The sequence below is a fragment of the Acanthaster planci genome, linkage group LG02 (genome assembly GCF_054643075.1).
Source record: "Acanthaster planci isolate LZ-2023a linkage group LG02, COTS_SCS, whole genome shotgun sequence".
Lineage (NCBI taxonomy): Eukaryota > Metazoa > Echinodermata > Asteroidea > Valvatida > Acanthasteridae > Acanthaster > Acanthaster planci.
The window spans coordinates 10126338-10148709 of record NC_141778.1 but is presented as its reverse complement, the minus strand read 5'-3'; the positions used below and the strand labels follow the sequence as shown (position 1 = coordinate 10148709).

The 22372-nt window shown below is 41.1% G+C and overlaps 2 protein-coding genes across 3 annotated transcripts in view; both read left to right on the top strand.

Annotated features, from left to right (window-relative positions):
- The window catches only part of LOC110987642 (uncharacterized), a 17461-nt gene extending 6449 nt beyond the window's left edge, over window positions 1-11012 (top strand). Inside the window, exons 7-27 of the mRNA XM_087132484.1 lie at window positions 142-369; window positions 655-924; window positions 1077-1310; window positions 1527-1802; window positions 1955-2188; window positions 2403-2678; window positions 2829-3056; window positions 3513-3782; window positions 3970-4203; window positions 4450-4554; window positions 4977-5104; window positions 5507-5650; window positions 5742-6138; window positions 6306-6496; window positions 6638-6811; window positions 7061-7185; window positions 7536-7635; window positions 8068-8233; window positions 8330-8396; window positions 8532-8802; window positions 9193-11012. Of these exons, the coding sequence (XP_086988610.1) occupies window positions 142-369; window positions 655-924; window positions 1077-1310; window positions 1527-1802; window positions 1955-2188; window positions 2403-2678; window positions 2829-3056; window positions 3513-3782; window positions 3970-4203; window positions 4450-4554; window positions 4977-5104; window positions 5507-5650; window positions 5742-6138; window positions 6306-6496; window positions 6638-6811; window positions 7061-7185; window positions 7536-7635; window positions 8068-8233; window positions 8330-8396; window positions 8532-8802; window positions 9193-9432 (4358 nt within the window). The 3' untranslated portion in view covers window positions 9433-11012. The remainder of the gene's footprint in view (window positions 1-141; window positions 370-654; window positions 925-1076; window positions 1311-1526; window positions 1803-1954; window positions 2189-2402; window positions 2679-2828; window positions 3057-3512; window positions 3783-3969; window positions 4204-4449; window positions 4555-4976; window positions 5105-5506; window positions 5651-5741; window positions 6139-6305; window positions 6497-6637; window positions 6812-7060; window positions 7186-7535; window positions 7636-8067; window positions 8234-8329; window positions 8397-8531; window positions 8803-9192) is intronic.
- LOC110987643 (adhesion G protein-coupled receptor G7-like) lies at window positions 10786-22372 on the top strand. Of its 2 annotated transcripts, XM_087132505.1 has the most exons (18): window positions 10786-10926; window positions 11425-11613; window positions 11779-11876; window positions 12433-12568; window positions 13299-13547; window positions 16301-16585; window positions 16805-16909; window positions 17034-17152; window positions 17319-17462; window positions 17593-17980; window positions 18162-18349; window positions 18668-18847; window positions 18957-19078; window positions 19296-19395; window positions 19736-19901; window positions 20012-20078; window positions 20166-20436; window positions 20538-22372. In XM_087132505.1, exons 1-18 carry the CDS (start codon window positions 10827-10829, stop codon window positions 20793-20795), a joined length of 3165 nt encoding a protein of 1054 aa, XP_086988631.1. In that variant the 5' UTR covers window positions 10786-10826; the 3' UTR covers window positions 20796-22372. The 2 variants fall into 2 exon arrangements, with proteins under 2 accessions (XP_086988631.1, XP_086988632.1); XM_087132506.1 differs by lacking the exon at window positions 11779-11876.

Genomic DNA, 22372 nt, shown 5'->3' with positions numbered 1-22372 from the left:
TTGGTATAAGCAAAACCTTGAAAGTGGTGTTCTTTGCACCGATACTTAAGACAGTGACAGCAGCTTCAGTGTTTGTCCTTAAACTGAACAATTTTTTTCCAAGAATTTGCATCAAGGGTTCTCTTCCTCTCTGACTTATAGTTGTGAATCTTGCCTGCCCGCAAAATGTGACAGTAACACCCAATCCTGGGTCTTCAAGAGCGAGCGTAAGCTGGCCAGAACCGATACTAACTGGATGGGATGGACCAACGAATGTCGCCTCGAATTTCAACCCCGGTGATATGTTCTCAATAGGGGCTGAGAAAGTTGTCTATCGGCACAGATTTGAGGCATTTAGCTTCGAATGTTCTTTCTTTGTGCAGGTTTTAGGTGAGTTGAGCAGCTTGAGAAGCTGAGTGAAGAATTCTGATAACGTGACGCCATGATGTGTATACTTTACGCGTCTGTGATTAATCTTGCTAAAAAAGGGCAGAAACAAGAGTTATAACATGTACTTTGTTTTCAACGCAATTGGAAGGGTTTAGCCATTTCCCCATAAGGCCAATAAATTGTCAACGAATATCTTTACCCATTGTTTCAATTAAATCGCTGCAATCCATTTGAGACAAACTTCACTCTGATTGTAGAAGCAATTTCCCAAACAAACTGTTCCAGATAATGAACCTCCGGAGATCAATGGCTGCCCTGATGATGTCATCATTCCTGTTGGCTCATCGTCCAGTCGGGTGCCTCATGTGTGGACACCTCCTTTGATCACTGATCAAGGAGAAGTCAATGTGTCGTTCAGTTGCCAGGCACTAGCTCCCACTGAGTGTTACCAGGCTGGTGATGGAATTTTATCCGAAGGCATTACCATAGTGATGTACAAAGCTCAGGACCAGTCAGGCAATGAAAACGTTTGTAGATTCGTTATCGAGGTTACTGGTAGGTGACAATACTTCCCTGTTTTGAAATTGAAAGATTTGCTTGCAAGCTCATGTGTGAATAAAATATAGTTCACATGTCGGCATAAATTTACGAAATGGATATATCAGCTCTGTGGTCGCTCCTAAGATTTATTTTCATGTTTTCTTTAGTCGTGAATCTTGTCTGTCCAGCAAACGTGACAGCCTTTGCCAATCCTGGTTCGACAAGAACCAGTGTGAACTGGATGGAACCAGACCTTACTGGATGGAACAGACCAACAAATCTCACCTCCAGTGCCAACCCTGGCGCTGTATTTATGATAGGAACTCATAGGGTTTCCTATCAGCAGTGGTTTGGAGAGTACAACTTGCGTCTCGGTTGTTCTTTCTTTATTGTGGTAGTTGGTAAGTAAATTGATTTATTTTGGCTTTTAAATTTGTATAAAATGAACAATGACCTTTTTCAAGTTTACTAAAGTCATAAAATACCAATATCGATAATAGTTGTCATAATATGATTTTTTGTACATTGAAATAATTGTCATTAACCTGTTAGTATCAAAACATATTTACGCATTTGCAAGCAATCATAAACATATTAAATCATTGTATTTACTTTAGATAACCAACCTCCAGTCATCACAAGCTGTCCTAATGACATAATTGTCCCCGTCAACTCGTCATCCAGTCAGCAGTCCGTCAGTTGGTTTCCTCCCTCGATCTCTGACAACTCTGGCCGTGACATAGAGGTGACACTGGATTGCCTGGCAACCGCACCCACTGAATGTAACGAAACTGGAGAGGGAACCTTTTCGGTTGGGAATACCACGGTGATCTATAAAGCTCAGGACCGCTCAGGCAATGAAAACGTTTGTAGATTCGTCATCGAGATTACTGGTAGGTGACAGTATTTCCCTGTTTTGAAATTGTACGATTCGCTTGCAAGCTCATGTGTGAATAAAATATAGTTCACATGACGGCATAAATTTACGAAATGGATAAATCAGCTCTGTGGTCGCTCCTAAGATTTATTTTCATGTTTTCTTTAGTCGTGAATCTTGTTTGCCCATCAAACGTGACAGCCTTTTCCAATCCTGGTTCGACAAGAACCAGTGTGAACTGGATGGAACCGGACCTTATTGGATGGAACAGACCAACAAATCTCACCTCCAGTGCCAACCCTGGCGCTGTATTTATGATAGGAACTCATAGTGTTTCCTATCAGCAGTGGTTTGGAGAGTACAACTTGCATCTCGGTTGTTCTTTCTTTATTGTGGTAGTTGGTAAGTAAATTGATTTATTTTGGCTTTTAAATCTGTATAAAATGAACAATGACCTTTTTCAAGTTTACTAAAGTCATAAAATACCAATATCGATAATAGTTGTCATAATATGATTTCTTGTACATTGAAATAATTGTCAATAACTTGTTAGTATCGAAACATATTTACGCATTTGTAAGCATTCATACACATATTAAACCGTTGTATTTACTAGATAACCAACCTCCAGTCATCACAAGCTGTCCTAATGACATAATTGTCCCCGTCAACTCGTCATCCAGTCAGCAATCCGTCAGTTGGTTTCCTCCCTCGATCTCTGACAACTCTGGCCGTGACATAGAGGTGACACTGGATTGCCTGGCAACCGCACCCACTGAATGCAACGAAGCTGGAGAGGGAACCTTCTCGGTTGGGAATACCACAGTGATCTATAAAGCTCAAGACCAGAGTGGCACGGAGAGCATTTGCCAGTTCACTGTTATTGTAAAAGGTTCGTCTAAAAACCTTCGTTGTGCTGTTCCTTGCAACGATGCTTAAGAAGGTTACAGGAGCGTCAGTGTTTGTCCTTACACCAAGCTAAATTCATTGAAATATTTGCATCAAGGGAACTAATAAAACATACCCTTCTTGTTTGGCTTAGTTGCAAATTTTGTCTGCCCACCAAATGTGACAGTCACGCTCAACCCTGGGTCTTCAAGAACGAGTGCAAGCTGGCCACAACCGGTACTAGCTGGATGGGATGGACCAACGAATGTCACGTCAAATTTCAAGCCCGGCGATATGTTCACGATAGGGACTGAGAAAGTTGACTATCGGAGCAGTTTCGAGTTGTATAACTTCCAGTGTTCTTTCTTTGTGCATGTTTTAGGTAGGTTGTGCAGTTAATTTGAGAAACTATCTGAACAGATCTGATAAGGTGACCTCATTATCTGTACGCATAACAAGTGTCTGTGATTAACCTTGTAAAATATCGCAAAAATACGATTAATAATAATGGGGCCTTCGTAATCAACGTATTTGGAAAGGATTTAGCAAGGTCTGTATAAAGCCAACAAATTGTCAATGAAACTACGGCCATTTCATTGCCATCATCCAATATGGGCGTTTCACAGTAGTGCTACTCCAAGCGTTTGCAAGGCGTTGGCCAATCAAAAACTGCGAAATCTGTCGACCTAATGTGTGTTTGGAACTGGGTCGACAGATTTCGTGCGTTGTGGTTGTATAACGCGTTGCAAACTCTTGGAGGTGCACTATTGTGAATCTCCCGTGTTGAGACAAACTTCATTTTATTAATGGAAGCAATTTCCCAAACAAACTGTGCCAGATATTGAACCTCCGGAGATCATTAGCTGCCCCGATGACGTCATCATCCCTGTCGGTTCATCGTCCAGTTGGGTGCCTCATGTGTGGACACCTCCTTTGATCACTGATCAAGGAGAAGTCAATGTGTTGTTCATATGCCAAGCACTAGCTCCCACTGAGTGTAACCAGGCTGGTAGTGGAACTTTCTCTGAAGGCGTTAACACAGTGATGTACAAAGCTCAGGACCAGTCAGGGAACGAAAATGTCTGTAGATTTGTCATTCAAGTCACTGGTAGGTTGACGTATTTCAATGTTTTGAAATTCTTTCATTTGCTTGTATAGTTCATGTGTTAGTTCAACAAATATGTCAGGTTTCAGATACAAATACAGATACATGTAGGTTCAACAAATATGTCAGATACAAATACAGATACATGCTAGAAGGTCTCTCAACAGATCAATTTTCTTGTTTTGTGTAGTTGTGGATCTTGTCTGCCCAGAAAACATGACGGCCTTAGCTAATCCTGGTTCGAAAAGAAGCAGTGTGAACTGGTTGGAACCGGACCTGACTGGATGGAACGGACCAACAAATCTCACCTCCAGTGCCAACCCCGGCTCTGTATTTATGATAGGAACTCATAGGGTTTCCTATCAGCAATGGTTTGCTGCGTACGAGTTGGGTCTTGACTGTTCTTTCTCTGTTATGGTAGTGGGTAAGTAGATTGGTCCAGTTTATTTTTTGGAGGAAATGCACATTGTTTATGTAAAGTTTTGAAATGACCTGAAGTGTTTTCCTTATGATATTTAAATCATTGTAACGTAGGCTTATTCATGTTTAACACGTTGGGATCCCTCGCATCCTAAGACTTCACGACCCGGAAAATAAATTCGAATGACTCCAGTTTGCCTTTATTTGAACATTAACTTTTATTAATATTAATGTTTCCTGCTGTTTGTAGGTCGTTGCCCATCCAACAGCACCAGTGACGGTCTAAGATGGCCCGCAGTGACAGCAGGATCAACAGCAAAGTCTGTCCAACGGTGCGCGTTGACGACAGCCAAAGGTAAGACTCGAGTCGTTCTAAAATCCTGCCATGTCTCACTGCCTCCGTAGAGAAAGCAACCCGCTTATTTGTACTATCCAGCTTGTCCATTTCATCTACCACATATGATGAATCCATGTCGGAATTATAAGTTGTTTGATTACTGGTGAATGTATAAAGGAAATTCCACGTGGTCACTTGCGCTTGGCTGGAGACTGGCCCTTTGAATCAAGTTACTTAATTTTGTCTGGCGGTAAAAACCTTCTCAATCGTAGAATTTTTTCAGAATGTGCAGAAATCCAACAACTTAGGCCTCCTCTTAGTTTGACCACCTATATTTACTGTCATTGGATTCAGGGGAAGTTTTTTCCTGCGATGTGGCATGAAATCATTCTCATATTTGTACCTAAGTAGTCTTCCTGCGCGACTTCACTCCTTAACAGCTGGGCAACCCCTCGCAGTCAGGAACTGCTCAATCGAGAACCCGCCGATCTTCTTCCAGTGGGAAGAGCCGGAACCTCGCAGCTGCGGTGAAGCTAAGAACGAGGTCTCCCTCGATAATGTTGCCAGGGTAATGTAACCAGGGACTACATTGAATATTTTTTGTCCGGGGAAGACTTGTGGTGTGTAGTCTGGAAACAAATTTCATGATGTCTGACAACAAAATCTGATATAATCTTGTTATTTTCCCTTATTGAAGAATAAAAGAGTTATATCCTGTCGTAGACACTCTATAATTCGTGACGGAGTAATTCGCTTTTCAGTAAATCTTTAACATAATGAGATGCGTGTGATGTTCCGAAACTGCGCAAAACGATTGGCTCAGTCCTTGTTTGAATTCAAAGTTCCATAAAAATTATGGAAATGTTTTACACTCGGCGGACAAAATGGCATTTTAGTGGAAATGTTCTGGAAAACAAATAGATATTTAAATAAAGGTTTGATGTGTAACATTGTGAAACTTGCCTGACAGGTAGAAGTAAGTGAAGGCAACGTGGTTGAAGTGGCCGAGTTTCTGGCAAATCAGACATCAGAGTCAACTGAGGATGCCGAAAACGTGGGAGCGGTTTCCGCCATTTTGGTGAACGTCGTTAGCACAAGATCCGGGAATAAAGAGGTAAGTTAGAGGGGCTTGTTATACAAAGCAGACCCTTCGGGATATTGGTAAGGATGTAGGATGAGATAATATGACATCGTTCTTTTTGAAGGTGGCAGAATTAGTGGTGCAGACGGTGAGCAATGTCATTAAAAGTACCGAGACCACAGCCGACTCAAAGACCCCTGATATCAATGCTGGAAACTCCTCTGCCATCATCCGGTCCGTAGAGGCTCAAGTCTCCTTGACCCTGAGAAAAGAAGGAAAGGTCAGTATACGGCAAGACAAGGTCCACGTGGAGGCGGTCAGTCTGGACCCCGAGAAGGCTAGCGGCGGATTCAGCTTTGTGTCCGCAAGGCAGGCCGGACAAGAGCTGCCACGAGATGGTTCACTCGGCGGTGCTGAAGTGAATACGTTTTTCGATACTAAAGACATCCCGGCTGATATCGAGGTGGTGGCATCAGTTAGATTACCAGGAAATATAGCCGACTCAATATACCCATCTGATGGTAAGTACAGAATTTGTTGATTCATTTCTTCTTTGTTGAAACAAAACACCCTTCTCCGTGTATGCATTTGTCATCACGTATTCAAAGGCCTTTTATATTTCTAATCGGCACTGTCTCTATAGCGTGTACGACTAACTTATGTCGTTCACAAATTCATTGGTATTTAGGGAACAACTCTGTACAGCTGCAGGCCAGTTTCCTGATCTACGCAGATGACACCTTGTTCCAGTCTGCTTCACTCAGAAAGTACCGAGGAGAGAATAACTCGACTCGTAAGGTCGCTGGATCCGTCGTCTCGCTGACTGTGGAAAATGTTGAACTTGTGAACCTCACTGAGCCACTTGTCATTGAATTCAAGGTACTACACAGTCCGAAAACATGTACGGTGTATAGTAAATTTGTTAGTCAGTACCTAACCAAACTCGTGACCGGCAGGGCCTAAACCAAGTAGTGAGGCTTTCAACAGCAAATTGTCGGGTCCTTTTATTCTACATTTCAGACTCCCAATAATGTAACGGATGAAGAGTTGCAGACGATCCAGTGTGTCTCCTGGGATTTTAATCTCGAGGATGGAGTTGGTGATTGGTCACCAGCTGGCTGCGAGCGAGCAGGATTAACGGCTGACAAAATGTCTTGTGATTGTTACCACGCCACCAACTTTGCCGTCCTTTTGGTATGCTTGTTACAAGAGAAAATCTTTTGTCCTTAGCAGAGATTTCCCAAGTCCTCTCAGAAAGTACTTGTCAGGCCATCGCAAGCCCTCGTAGACTCCTGCAAGTTCGTCTGACCCACAAGCAAGTCACCCAAATTAAGTCACGTCACAAGCTTTTCAAATAAAATGTGACATATTGTTTTCACAAAAAGGACAATACTGTTACTTTATCAGTTCACTTTATAAAACTTTGATTTGCATCTTCCTTAGGACGTCAAGGGCCAGGTACCGGAAGATACCCCTGAGAAGAAAGCACTTGATGTCATCAGTCAGGTCGGCTGTGCCTTGTCGATCGTAGCTCTGGCTGTCACGTTAATAATTTATCTGTCGATTAGGTGAGACTTAATTGAAATATTCCTCAAGACGAGCAATCGTCTTCTTTGCTACATGCAGTATACTATGATCTCAGTCTACATGTACATACAAAAAATACACCGTTGGATGAAGTTAAATCACCGACTGTACACACTTTCCCTTGTTTTCGACTTCATACATTAAGAGGCTACGCAAATCAATTTATTTCACTTGTAGTTAACTTATAGTTTCAGTGCCTATCTAATTCATATATGTGCTCTATTCCTGTGGTTTGAAAGATAATGTTATCTTTGTTTAAATATAATCATGGTTTAAAAACAGTATCCTGTTTGATTTCAATGGGTAAACGGCAAGACTTGTGTTTTTTCAGGAAGCTGCGAAGCGGCATATCTCGCCAGATCTTCATCCATTTCTGCTTCTCCCTCCTGTTGTTGTACATTGTGTTTCTCGCTGGTATAGACAACGCAAAGGTTAGGTTATTATCATTTACCGAAAATGGGTCACTTGGGAGACATTCCCATAGGAATGTGCACAAATTTTTTCGAATTCCCTAATCCTATCTTAACCAAACTTTGCATGTTTTTCTTTCAGACCCTTATAAATCATCACTCAAAATGTGAATACTAAAAATTTTCCTCCTTTTGGTAGTTGGAGCATTAGGGAGATATTGAAATGTCTCCCTAATGACCGATGTCTCCCTAATGTTGAAAAATTTACCACAAAATGTCTCCCAAGTGACTCATTGGAAATATTTTAGTAACTATAGCTACGCCTATAGCTATAGTCGCTACAACTATCTGTTAATGATGGCTATCAGCCTATACCAGCATGGTATTAAGCAGTTCGATATATATTGAGCTAGTAGTGATACTGGTTTCATCTTTTGGATATTTTCAAAATAGGGCTCTGGAGGTGGTTGTGCGTTTGTGGCTGCTTTACTCCACTACTTGACTCTATCCACTATGATGTGGATGGCTGTTGAAGCCAGGAACATGTACATCAGTACGGTGAAGGTGTTCCCAGAAGACAGGCCTCGGTACATGCTCAAGGCTTGCCTCATTGCTTGGGGTGAGTTTCTTTTCTACTTTTTCCCCAGGGTATAAAATCATTCAAGTTCAGTGCAGCTGACAAACCAAGAAAATGTTTTTCCTTTTCTCTTTTTAGGATCTTCACTGATTGTACTGACAATAACCTTAGCAGCAGGTACAAACCACTACAAGAACGACCATTAGTAAGTCTTGCGTCTTTTCAATATACTGAATCATGCTTAACTCTACTGATGAATGCTATGTGCGATTGACAACGCGTTTCCCACACAAGGCAGCTTTGAGTCCATAAATCTGTTTTTCTTTATGAATTTCTACAGCTGTTTCCTGCGACCTGGTCTGGTGCTGTACATTGGTCTCCTTACTCCCATCGGTCTCATCCTCATCCATAACATCATCACCTTCGTCTTGGTCATGCGTAGTCTCCTGAAGGTCAAAGAGGTATCACGCTCCCAGCAGATCTCCAAACGCCTCCAGAACGCCGTGGGTATCTCCGTCCTCATGGGGTTGACCTGGTGTTTTGGGTTCCTGGCCATTGAAGGAGCAACTTTTATCTTTCAGCTCATCTTCTGTCTTGCCAACTCCTTACAGGTAAATGATCCTAGTCTTCAACAGTAATTTTTTAATTCACAAGCAAAGGACAATGTCAGTAAACTTTAAATACTTTGGTCGCTTTATAAGTCTCTTGTTGTGTCAAGCGTGACTCGTTAGTCCATAAAAAGAAAAGAAAGAAACTGAAACAAAACGAGCAGCTCCATTATTTCTCCTCTCAGCCAAACATTAGCCGTAATTGTTCAAATTTGTAAGATTTCTTTTTTCCCTTTCTTATCTTATCTGTGCTGCAAGAACTGCGCTGGAATTCTTGAGATCGTTAACAGTAGGGCTAGGCATAAGTGAAATTAGGTTGATAAAAGTTTGGGAAGATGTGTCATCCACGTGGTCGTAAATAGTCTTCATCAGAGGGATTTTCTGCCATTGCAGGGCGTGGTTGTCTTCATCATGTTCTGCGCCCGACGTGAAGAGGTTCGCTTGGCCCTTACCCCCTACGTGAGACGTATCTGCTGCGGGCGGGAGTGCCGTCTGCCGGCATTGCATCCTGTCAAGTCTAAAGATGTTGAAATGATCTCCACCACGGCACCAACTGTACATTCTACTGGACAGACTGGACAGTTCGACTTGTCAATCTCCATACCGAATGCGCCCTTTGAGAGCGACTCATAAGCGGAAAGAACATGTACATAGATCCACGGTGCATAACAACATCATAAGTTTAAGCTCATGAAAATGTAAGCGCAGGGTTTTTTGTCTGAAATTGAAAACCTGGAAAACTCTTCCTAAAGTTTGCAAGCTCCAAAATTCAATCCGTACAGGGCAAAAAGCACAGTGGTTAAATTAATTGAAAATATTCCTGAAACGCGACTAGACACAAGGCTAAGTAGCATTCTTACGGATACTGTTCGGATTTAATTGATATCAGTAAATAAAGAATTAAGAATATTACAAAAGAATGGGCTTTCTTGGTTAAAAATGAAATGCTACGTTTACAGAATAACTAAATAATAGAATCAGTTATTTCACATAATTAAAAAACAACTCCTGGCTTGCAGTATTGAAATCGTAAAGCGCCATTAAATTTTTTTATTTAAGGTTTTAAAATAACTTTGAGCATAGCCTATAGGCCTAATATTATTAGCAGTAAAAGGGGTTTACAGAATTCCTACACACACTTTAGTTTTGTGTCGACTCGTATACACACTGAATCATTTCCACATGCCGTTAGGTAGAATATGAATTGAAACAGGTCGATGAAAAGCGACCTTGAGTGGAAAAACGACTCATTTTCCGCTATCTGGTTCGCGAAATGTATTGCAATACGCAGATGCAGTGTCCTAATATCCTGGACTTCTATCCAATTTCCCCATTTTTCTGGATAAGGTTACTTTAAAGTTATAAAGACTAGTCAAAAATTCAGTACAAGTCTTAGTTCCAGTCGAAACCAGAGAAACATTCTAGTATTGTGATATTGAGTTTCAATGGGTGTAGAGCGTTTAAATGTTTAAGGTAAAAATGTGCAGGATGTCTACTGGCTATATAATGAATTGATACTGAAATCAGACTTGCCAAAACCTCAAGTTTGACCTCCATCATTAATTGATAATAACTTCAGAGCTCAACTTCCGTAGCATATTTATTCTGATTGTGGCCCCTTAGGTGGGAATGCTCATGGAAAATTACTGGAAACTTTTATGGCATTTTCCCACAACCTGAAGAGTAGTTCTTTATTGAGTCAGGAAACACAGTATGTACCTTTAGACTCAACAAAGAACTAGTGCCTAATGCTTTTAAGTGTTTAACAGTGGAGGCAGCTGCAGTGAACTATACTTCATTATTCAGGATAACGTTTGGCTCGACCTATTCCAGGACCCCAAAATAAATCGATTTTTTTTTCAAAGTGCAACTCTTTATCGGTGAAGTTTGTGAACAAGCTTTCTATTTTTGGCACAAGGAAGTAACATCCATCCAACATCGGTATAGGCCTACACATTACAGTTGATGACTAGTGGGTTGGTGTTTCTTACGGGTATGTGGAACGATTGCAACCCTAGACAACCACGATGGACACAAATGTCAAACCAGGTCGACGTTTGGCCATAATCGTTATTTTGACTTTCAGCGTTGCATTTTGTGTATTTCCGGTCAACGCCTCAAGCGAGGGTATGTAATTATGTAATCGGTTAAACAAAATTCATTACTGTGTTATAACGCTTATAGTTTAATAAAATTAACAAAACTGACTGAGAGACCAACCGTGTGAAAAGTTTGATATTCTTTTATGCAAAATGTTTTATAGGATTTTATTTCATCTTGATCTTTTTCTTATACATTAACAAGCGACCAAACTCATTCACTGTTGACACAAACAGAAAGATGAGAGACAGTGTACTTCTCGGTTTTTAGAACTTTTCAAGACGAAATCATATCTTTAACCAGAAACGATCTCGTGCAGGCGGCCTGATCGGTGTACATGTATATGTTCGTCAGGGAACCAGTGTCCCAATCATGGCGGAAGCATACGTTGCCATTATTCCAAACTATAAAGGGACGGTTGTTTGTACCATGTAAGTACTATACAGTAGCTGCTCCCAGTGCATACTGTCACGCCCCCACATAAGCCCCTGACTCATAACCTTGCTGCGTATACGTGCGTTGTAGCATTTCCAGGTATGTGCTCCGATGGCTGGCTAGCCCTCGGTGTCAATGGGTCCTACAATTGCTACAAGTTTTTCAACTTCTCGCGATGGAACGATCGACTCAACTGGACTAACGCCGAGGAGGCGTGCCAGTTGGAGGGAGGTCATCTTGTCAGCGTTCACAGTCGACAAGAACAAGACTTTCTTAATGGTTAGTTTGGTCTGTAGCTTTTGAAATCCGGTCTTGAAATTCCTTTGCCCTCACTGCAGATGATAAATATCACATAAAATCGTCCAGACTTTAGGGAAAAGTGTACTTCACGCAGCATAAGTGATAATACCAGACTAAAATATTCTAAGTGTTGTCTGGACGTAGAAACCATTAGCAAGCACAGTGAATGGTACCAGTGGTGGTTGGGTTTGAGTGATACGGATCAGGAGGGAACCTTTGTTTGGAGCGATGGAACCGAAACAGTAAGTTCAATGACTTTTAGTTCAGTCTTTTTGGCGCCGTGTGTTTTGCGTAATATTGACGAAGGAAAGAGAGAGAAAAAATGGAAATTCATTTCAGCTCAGGAAAAAAATAAACGATAAATTCTGGCAAATTATTGACGTCGATCTTGAGTTACTTCTGCCTGAGAAACTATTCCTCTTTGAACCATGTACGCCAATATTCAACCAGAAGCCTTTAATTCAGTTTTGCTCCCTTGACTGATGATAAAGGAATACAATTGGTCTGAATCGCGTTACTTGGCATGTAGAGATGGGCAGCTAGTATGTGTGTAATGTCTTAAAGCCAAACGAAACGTAAAAATCCCTTCCCAGTAACTGTTGTCATTCTTTTTCTTCAAAGAGATAAAACAGAATCACACGAAGTTGGATCAGTTACTGGTATGAACTTAAATTTTATCCAACCACAGTTTGTATTTTAGATGGATTTTTCATGTGCTTTCAATTCCATACCAGCATGTATTCTGACAGTCTTAGAGAAGAGAATTTACCTTAATTTCAATTTATATCGTTGTTGCAGGATGTACTTTTCTGGCAAACGAGACAACCGGATGGGGGAAGACACGAAAACTGCGTCCAAATGCTGACGGTATATCATCAGGACGAATGGAATGATAGGCCATGCAGTCAGCGCATGAACTATATTTGCAAGCGAGGTGGGCCGGAGCGCGTTGATTTTAACATTCTGTCGTTTTGCAATGCTGGCGATTCACAATAGCGCGCCACCAAGAATTTGCAGCACGTTGGCCAATCATAACGCGTGAAATTTGTCGACCCTTTCCAAACGCGCATTGGGTCGACAAATTTCGCGCACTGTGATTGGCCAACGCGTTGCAAACTCTTTGTGGCGCTCTATTGTGAAACGGCCGCATTGACAATCATGGTCCAGATAAATGCGTACGGTCCTCAGAGGCCAATCAGAGTATCACTAGTATAGGCTCTAGTAAACCTCTTGTTCGCTCGTTGTTACTAAATTAAGATAATGGAAATAGCCTTTGAGACACCATAGAGCCGCCCGTAAGTCATGATTTCTACTTCATAAATACACCAACGAAAACAGAAAAACTAGACTCGTCATGTAAGTCTATATCATCAGCAGTTGTCTTGCATTTTGCATCTATTTTTCCCATCATGATTTGACACGATGAAACAAAAAAAAGGAACAAGTCAAGGTTACTTTTTTGAGATATTTGTTTTAAGTGATCTGATCCTCAGAAACCAAATAAAAGTGGTGGCATTTTCCGGAAGAGGATAGGGGCAGAACGTGACACGACCAAGGGGCAAACAAATAATCAGTTTTCTTTTTCCGTAACGTTTCGGAGGAAAAAAATCTTTTAAAATTGCTTCTTTCAGTCGAGTGATATTTTTAAATATACTTTCTGACAGACAAAACTGCACCTATGTTCCTCGTTGGTTGCCCTTCTAACATCAATCACTTCGTCAATACCAACCTTGTGTCAACTCCTGTGTCATGGCCAACATTGAATGCATCGGATCCCATACTACCGTTGCTATGGAACTCCAGCCATCAACCGAATGACTTGTTTCCCGTCGGTAATGCTACCCCGGTAACATACACGGTGACAGACCAGTATGGAAACTACGTGTCTTGTAACTTAACTGTGACTGTCACAGGTGGGTGATCTTTAACTTTTGTCATGCCTTTCGGTGTGGCTACTTTCACTGACGGTAATAATCATTTATTTAGCTTGTTTATACGCAGTAACCCATTCAACTGAAGTTTTTTTGCAAGGGGCCGTGTTTTATATATTTTATTATTATTAAATTAGATGATAAAATGTAATATGTGAAATTAAAGCAATCACCAAGGATAAGACTGCAGAATACTTGTTAATTAATCATTTCTAAGTAACAGTCATCAAATTACAGCTAATTCATACAAAATGTGAAGAATAAAATGCTTAAAAGCAAACTAACTAAGGGGTAAAAATCAATAAAACAAAATAAACAAAATAAAAATAATAATAAAAAATAAATAAAACAAAATAAAAGTGCGATCAGAGTTATTAAAACCAAACAAAGTAAACGTCCAACATTATAGTGTCAGGCGGGTGGAATAGATGGAAAAACTTTCAACATGCCATTGCTAGCTCAATATTCAATTTAAAGCTTTTTAAGAGGGGGCATTTTGGATACTGGCATGCAGGGAGTTCCAAATGGTTGCGCCCCTGTACTCAAAACTTCGTTTAAGGGATTCAGTGTTTGGCTTTGGTATTGCAACGCACAGCTTACGTCTTCTCAGATCATAACTTGATTGGGCAAAGTGAAGTTTGTCTTTCAAATAGTGAGGCACACCATTGTTGATAATTTTCTACATCATGATGGCATCATGTTGGTGATATGATTTTCCCACTTGCCCTTGTCTTGCCCAGACCTGATGGCAATCTTTTTCAAGCGATCCATTTTTTTGCATGAAATCAAAAACTTCCCGATTGAGCCAAGGAGCAGAGGTTCGTCTCACTCTTTTTGTTTGACAAGGTGCATGTTTGCCACAAATTTCAAGAAACAGATTCTCATATTGATCAAGGGCAATATCAACATCATTGTTACAATAAAACAGATTCCAATCAATATCACACAGGTCCTGTAAAAGATTTTCATCATTTATTTTACCGTAACACCTTGTTGATATAACGGTGTGACCATTAACTTTAGCACTGATTTTACCCTAGATGGCGTATATCATGGAGTGATCACTTATTTCTACATGTATTACACCACTGTTAACATATTTTCAATCTGTTAGATGTATACAAAACATCAATTAAAGTAGCAGAGTGCTGGACTACCCGAGTAGGCTCGTCAATTTCCTGAACTAGATAAAAATTTTCAGTAAGCTCGACAAGCCTTTTCGCGTAACAAGAGGTATTAGTACTTATAATGTCGCAATTGAAGTCACCAAGGAAAACCACATCTTTTTTTTCGTTTTTTATTTGGTCAAGTGTATGTTCCACGTGTTCAAACAAGTCCATACTGGAATTGGGAGGTCTGTACATGTAAGGACAACAATTGGTTTCGACTTCCCCTGTGAAATTTCAGTTGCCAGCATTTCAAGTTGATCTATCATGAGGTTTTTTCTCATAGTGTGGTTGACATTATTATACAGTGCAATGCTACCACCATTCCTGTTACGGTCTTTCCTGTAACTATGAAAATTCTGGACATGACCTCATCATCCGTTATGACATCATCAAGTCGGGTTGCACATAGAGCCATTATGTCAATGGAATATTTCAGAAAAAGGGAAAGTACTTCATCAAAATTACAAGGTAAACTTCTGATATTCAAGTGGGTTTGATTCAAGCCAGGTTTTCTAGATAACACAAAATAACACAATTATCTATCAATTCGTGTGATTTTCTGATAGATGCATTCTCTGCTGTTATCTTTGATAATCGTACTGATGGAATCACCCCAAGCTCCCTCTGTACCTGTTGATGTTTCATCCTGGTTTTCCGTGCCAGCCCCAAAAATCCTGCTGATGGTGTCCTCGTACCACGCTGGCATAAGTAGCGTCTTGGTTACGGTTGCGTTTTGGCTGATCGTCAGATCTCGGTAAATTTTGCTGGTGTTTCCTCTGCATAGATTGCCACGGGTGCAGGAAAGAGATGATGTTTGTAGCAAGAGTAGCCTGACCAGAGCGGTTAAGGTGGACTCCATCAGAGCACAAATGTCTATAGTTTACGTTAGCGTTATCGAGAAACCCCCATCCATGTTGCTTGGCAGCTTCCTGTGAGTATCCGTTGGACTTGTTGATTTTTACTTTCCTCGGCAACAGTTTCTCTATGGCGATGTATGATACCCGACAGTGCTATACTTTCCATATGCGATGTCTCTTTTATGGCTTCTGCCAGTGAAATATTCTTATCATGTATGTCATCGGCAATATCCTTGGTGTTGTTGGTTCCAGTGTGTAAAATGATCTGGGTCGGCTGATGCTGCTTTATTTGAGTCATAGCATAAGGGTAGATGTTGTCAATCTTGGCGCATGGTTCAGACGAATATTTTACTCGCTTGGTGCGCGTCAATCAGTGACCCTTTATGTGTTTAACCATGGAGTCATCGATGATCAAGGTATCGGCATAAGTCTTCCGTTTGATAGCTGGTGCCTGATTCACATACCGTTCTCCTTGTTCTTTTCTGTACTGATCGAATTGCTGCTGAAAGGTTATGGTTCAGAGGTCGGACTCGTTGCCTTCTTATCGAAGTCGTCTTGTGAGCCCGTCAAGATGTCATAATAGGAATCAATTAACTGCTCTGCGTCATGCACAGTATCGCCATCGGTGCCACTGTCCAGTGAAAGAACAGAAAAACGATTCGCTGATTCAACTTTTCTTTAATTGTGTTTCTCGTGTTTTGTCCTCCAGGAGTTGGGCTGGACTGTCCAGAAAATGTCACAACCGTTGCTCAGCCAGGCAGCACCTCAACCAATGTTTCCTTGGAGACACCCACCATTTTCTTCAGGGGCTCTCGGAAGGACGTCCTTTACTCCTTTGCCGACAATAACCCGTTAGGAAATGAAACGGGGGAGGGAATAGTGCACGTTCACTCTGAGTACCTGGCAAGAGATGTTTTTCACGGAGGAGAAACATCAGTTAGCTACTGTATTCAAGAAACTGGAGTTCAGTGTCAGTTTTACGTCTCTGTCATAGGTAAATATGATACTTATTTCAGGATTTGTCCATAGTATGGGAAGAGCAGCCTGATTTCAAATAATAACATGAAGAATTGATTTTCTAAAGGAAACTATGAGAAAAGGGTCACACACTCAAATTAAAACGCTCATCAAATAACACTGCTGTTCAGAATGAAAATATCAACATTAAAGACAACGATTTCAAGAAGCTGATAATTTTGTAATTAATTTTTAGGACGCTGCGCCTCTACAACCACCGCTGACGGTCTGTCGTGGCCTGAAACTTTGGAAGGATTTATTGCAGAGTCAATAGAAAGATGTCCAGTAACGACAACAAATGGTATACCAACTGTAGCTCTTACATAAAATACCACCAGCCTCTTGCCTCAAAGCAGTAGACTCTTTTCCTTGGATATCAGTATTGTACGAAATTATGTTTGTCTGTTTGTTTTTCCTCCTTCAAGTCGGCCTGCCACTCGCTGTTAGGAATTGCTCAGTGATAGAACCTCCTGTGTATCTCCAGTGGGGAGAACCCGAACCACGAGACTGTGGGGATGCGGTCAGTGTCCATGATATAGCAAAGGTAGACATTGTAGACATGCATGCTTGAAACTGTCAGGGAATTGGCCGTCAGACCCAGAGGTTAATTGCAGAGATTCTCTCAATAGCTATAATATTAAACAAGAAAGATCAAATCTTTGCAAGACTGTGGAATAGTACCACAAGTTATTTTGTGTTGTTGATACTAGGTTAACATCAGCGGTAGTAATGTTGCTGAGGTGGCGAAGTATCTTTCCAACCAGTCATCGGCGACGCCTTTCTCTGCGGAGGGGTTGTATGTTATTTCACAGGTTTTGATGAAAATTGCTGAGACGGGCTCGGGGGATGTCGAGGTATATTGAAGCTTCTTGAAACCAATCTTCAAATGTTACTCTGTGAATTTGAAAGCACGTTTTCACTTTATATAAATCATGATGAACGAGATGTTAGCGTAATACCCATAACCTCTGTTCTGTCACCTAGGTAACCGAGGCAGTACTAGAAACCGTGAACAACATCATCTTAAAAGCAGACACGTCAACCGTCTCTAATGCTAGCAGCAGTACTTCATCCATCGTCCAGTCTGTACAGACTCAGGTCTCCTTGACTCTTCAACAGGAAGGTCATGTCAGCATACGGCAGGACACTGTCAACGTCGAGGCGGTCAGTCTGGACCCCGAGAAGGCCAGCGGTGGATTCAGCTTCGTGTCCGTACGTCGGCCCGGACAAGTCGAGACACCACAAGATGAATCGCTCGTTGGCGCTGAAGTCGAGACTTTTTTCAATACCAACGAGATACCGACGGATATCGATGTGGTGGCGTCGGTTTTTTTACCAGGAAACATTGCAAACTCAACGAAACCTACTGTTGGTATGAGTACATGTTTATTGGTTACACTGGACAAACATGAAAGGGCGCTTTGTAGTAAATGTACCCTTGCATATGATGTGAGGCATCATCGATGCTTTTTCTGAGCTTATCTTGTTTCTTTCAGGGGCTAAAAATTCAGCGTTTTACGAGGGTTGGCATTTTGTTTTGTATTGCTGCACAGGTAATACCTCCCAACTGCAAGCAAGTTTCCTGATTTACGCCGATGACACCTTGTTCCAATCTGCTTCAATCAGAAAGTACAGAGAACAGAATAACTCAACTCGTAAGGTAGCTGGATCTGTCGTCTCCCTGACTGTTGAAAATGTTGAACTTGACAATCTTATTGAACCGCTTGTCATCAAGTTCCGGGTAAGTTAATCCTGTTGTATCACTGTAATGGCTTAAACAGCTGCTTTTTTAAAGATTTTCTCCTGTTAACCATTGTGTCAAAAATACCAATTTACCAAAAGGTTTGTTTGGCACTAGTGTAGAAATGAACATTTACGAAAATAAGGTAATATTTGACTACTTTTCTAACGTGGATGTCACATCATTGGCCCAAGCAGTGATTCAATGTCCAACTTTAGGCTTTCCTCCAGTCCTGACTATGCTCCGTATTAGCAGTTGTAACAGGCAGCACTTTTTTCAAATTCCTGTTAATCATTATTTCATCATTACTTCCACTAGACACCCATCAGCTCAGCTTCTGCGGAATTGGACATCAAATCTACCCGGTGTGTCTCGTGGGATTTTGGCCTGGAGGATGGAGTTGGTGATTGGTCGACGGCTGGATGCACGCTCGCAGTGTCAACCAGCGAAAGAATCTCCTGCCATTGCAGCCACGCTACCAATTTTGCCATCTTGGTAGTGAGTAAATTTGGACAAAGAGAGCAGCATAAAGACAACGCATTATTACAGAAGAATTCTTGAATGGATTCTTTGCCTGTATAAAAATTAATCATCGTTATTATTTCAGAATGTCAAAGGTCAACTTTGGGATGCTTCTATCAGACGAACACTTGACATCATCAGTCAGGTTGGCTGTGTGTTGTCAATCATAGCTCTGGTGATCACGTTAACTACATATCTCTCCATCCGGTAAGACAAATCTAATTGGTGCTAACACTTCCTCGCGCTATCAATAGCTGCGGTGTTTCTTCAAGTGAATTTAGTCTTCATGATACACGTATGAAACTTTCACAGGTGGAACGAGGGAAATTAAAGCAATGTGTTTTTACATAGAAAAGTGGCTATGCCTCTTCTCATGGGTCCATCAAGGGTTGGCTGTATATTGTGTTTATAATTCCCCTTACAGCAAGCTGCGAAATGGAAAGTCTCGTCAGATCTTCATACATTTCTGCTTCTCCCTGCTAATGCTGTACATCGTATTCCTTGCCGGCGTCGACAATGCAAAGGTATAACGTGAACACCTATTGATTTACATGCACATTTCTTGTCGGAGTTTGCGCAGAGGGCCTTTCTCTTACCTCAGCTATGCATAAACAGGCTTGGCTTCTTACACCAACTAGATCCTATATATCTCAGTTGAACATTATTGGCGTGGAATGCGCAAAATTATTACTACTGATACACGAAACTGCGTGCATTATTTATATAAAGCCAAACAGATGAGGTGGCTTATACCCAAAGTCTAGTAAACAAAGGTCTCAAAGTGGTTTTAGAAATGACATTGAAGAGGGAGTTAAAGAAAGAGTCGAACAATAAGGTTGATACTTCAACTTCTTGAATCCAAAGGGCTCTGGAGGTGGTTGTGTGTTTGTGGCCGCTTTACTCCACTACTTGACTCTATCCACTATGATGTGGATGGCTGTTGAAGCCAGGAACATGTACATCAGTACGGTGAAGGTGTTCCCAGAAGACAGGCCTTGGTACATACTCAAGGCTTGCGTCATTGCTTGGGGTGAGTTTTGTTTTACTTTTATTTTTGAATCGCCAAAATAGAAAACATTTTTCGCGCCTAATTGAAGTTGTCAGATGTTGAACACGTTTTTCCCAATGGCTTTTCCCCAGGATCTCCGCTGATTGTTCTGACGATCACACTGGCTACAGCTACCAATCACTACGGCGCTATGCACTAGTAAGTATGATTCCATTAATGTTTGAGATGTTACCTGTGTAAGGATGAAAGAAGTTGAACATAATTTCTCATTGTATATTGTGACAGCTGTTTCCTGCGACCTGGTCTTGTGCTGTACATTGGTCTCCTTACTCCCATCGGCCTCATCCTCATCCATAACATCGTCACCTTCGTATTGGTCATGCGCAGTCTCCTGACGGTCAAAGAGGCATCAGGCTCCCAGCAGATCTCCAAACGCCTCCAGAATGCCGCTGGTATCTCTGTCCTCTTGGGTTTGACGTGGTGTTTTGGGTTCTTGGCTATTAACGAAGCAGTATTCGCCTTCCAGCTCATCTTCTGTCTGGCCAACTCCTTTCAGGTACATTAGAAAGGTTAAATGCTTAGACTCAACCTGTTTGATCTCTTCAAGCATAGGACAACACATTGCTCAAAAACTGGGTTTTTTTTACCTACTTGTAGGGGGTGGCTGTGTTTATCATGTTCTGTGTTCGACGGGAGGAGGTTCGCACTGGCATTGCACCGTATATGAAGCGCCTCTGCTGTGGACGGGACTGTAGCATGCCCGAGCTGCATCCCAGCAGGTCTTATGATGTTGCCTTAGTCTTAAGCTCCGCTTCTGAATCCAGCACGTCTAACACTCCTGGTACTAAGATCGACACGTCCGTTTCCGAAACCCAGGAAGGAGTTGCATTTTTTAGGTACATTCAGGAAGTCTAAATGAAATTGGAATAAAAGATACCGAGTTCAGCATTACATGTGCAGAGATGTTGAAATTAAAGGGATTATGGATTGTCAAATAATTGTTATGGTTGGCTTATGGATTATAACTGATTTTTAGTTTTTGATAGCTTTGATATCTAACTTTTTCAACTTCAATTAACTACATTGGATCCTGTATTTACAGATCTATACAAACTGTGATTGAGTTACAGGCCTAGGCGGACATTTCTTATAGCACATGATGTACACAACTACCATTACGGTCAGAAAAGGCGCATCATATTTAGAAAAACTGTTATAAACGAACATGTGACAGTCATTATTTTTAGAGTTTAATTTGAAATTATTTAAAAAAAAAACAATAAATTGTTCTTTTGCTAAACTCCAATTTAGTCCGAACTTGAACGATAAAGTTTACGTATGCCTAACTTACTGAGCATCTTACTTAATGATGTAACGATGCAAGGCAGCAAGTGGGTATGAACGGTTAATGTTGTTTTAAAGTCAAATTTTAAAAGGAACATAATGTGTAGAATAGCCTTAGGGTGGACTTGCAGATAATTTCATTAGTGTACATAAAGAATAACGGCTCTGAGATTTTTTTGGAGACTGTACAGATCCGCTTGTCAATATGCTGATGGTAGCGAATAATGTCTTTGTTTTGATTAACGAGATTGAGCAATGTGCACTGAAAGGAAAATTGAAATGTATACTGTTAGGTTATAATTGCAGTGAATGGCTGTACATGTATATTCACTTTAATTCCTTAATACGAAATACTCCTGTTGGTGGTGAAATACTGAGAACGTTTCATTAAATCTACTGATGTTGTGCAGTCCGGTAATGAATCAATCAGAATGAGCCTTATCTGTGTTTCAAGAAATCAAGGTCATTCGGGTATAGGGACGCGCTGATAGGGCGGGCCTCGCACGCGCGTCCGAATGACTTCGGACGTGAGCATGAGCTGTCAGAATACTGAACTGGCTCTTTGTTCGCAGTCCGTCAGTACACTTCAGTTATGTATCCAGATGTTTAGTGCTACTAATATACTATTGTATATTCACGTATATTCATGCCCTTCACTGTGATTCTACCTCCATGTTGGTGCGCATTTAAGTTAGGCCCCACTGATTCCAGAGCCTCAGTTTTTCTACACGAACGAGCAAACGATGAATCAAAATAATTTTTATTCTCACTTATCTAGCTATTTATTTATTTGAAAGTTTCAAAATCATGTTTATCTGATATCCATGCACAATTTAAAAGAATGTCCTTTCGCAGCTAATTGATTTTATTATTATTAGCAGCGATACCTGGCGGTGTGAAGTTGGTTTCTTGTTCCTCGTTTGACGTTCGACATTCAATGTTGAACAAGTAACTGTTCCATATTCGAACGTTGAATAAAAGGGCTATGGAGTGCAACAGGGACAAAAAACAAACTTCCAATATATGTTGATTTGAAGCTTTGCATGGTGAAGTCATGAGATGTATAGTACAATAGGCTGGCGGGTACAGCATGGACTAAGTCTCCGAGAAGATGTGTGGTTATTAAAAGAACGACCAGTAAGTGCTGA

What these genes read in the sequence shown, in the direction of transcription:
- LOC110987643 (XM_087132505.1), top strand. Translation starts at nt 10,827, where the DNA reads ATGGACACAAATGTCAAACCAGGTCGACGTTTGGCCATAATCGTTATT. An exon ending in TCCAGTAACGACAACAAATG is followed by an intron (nt 16,910 to 17,033) that starts GTATACCAACTG and finishes TCCTCCTTCAAG; the next exon opens with TCGGCCTGCCACTCGCTGTT. An exon ending in GTCTGGCCAACTCCTTTCAG is followed by an intron (nt 20,437 to 20,537) that starts GTACATTAGAAA and finishes ACCTACTTGTAG; the next exon opens with GGGGTGGCTGTGTTTATCAT.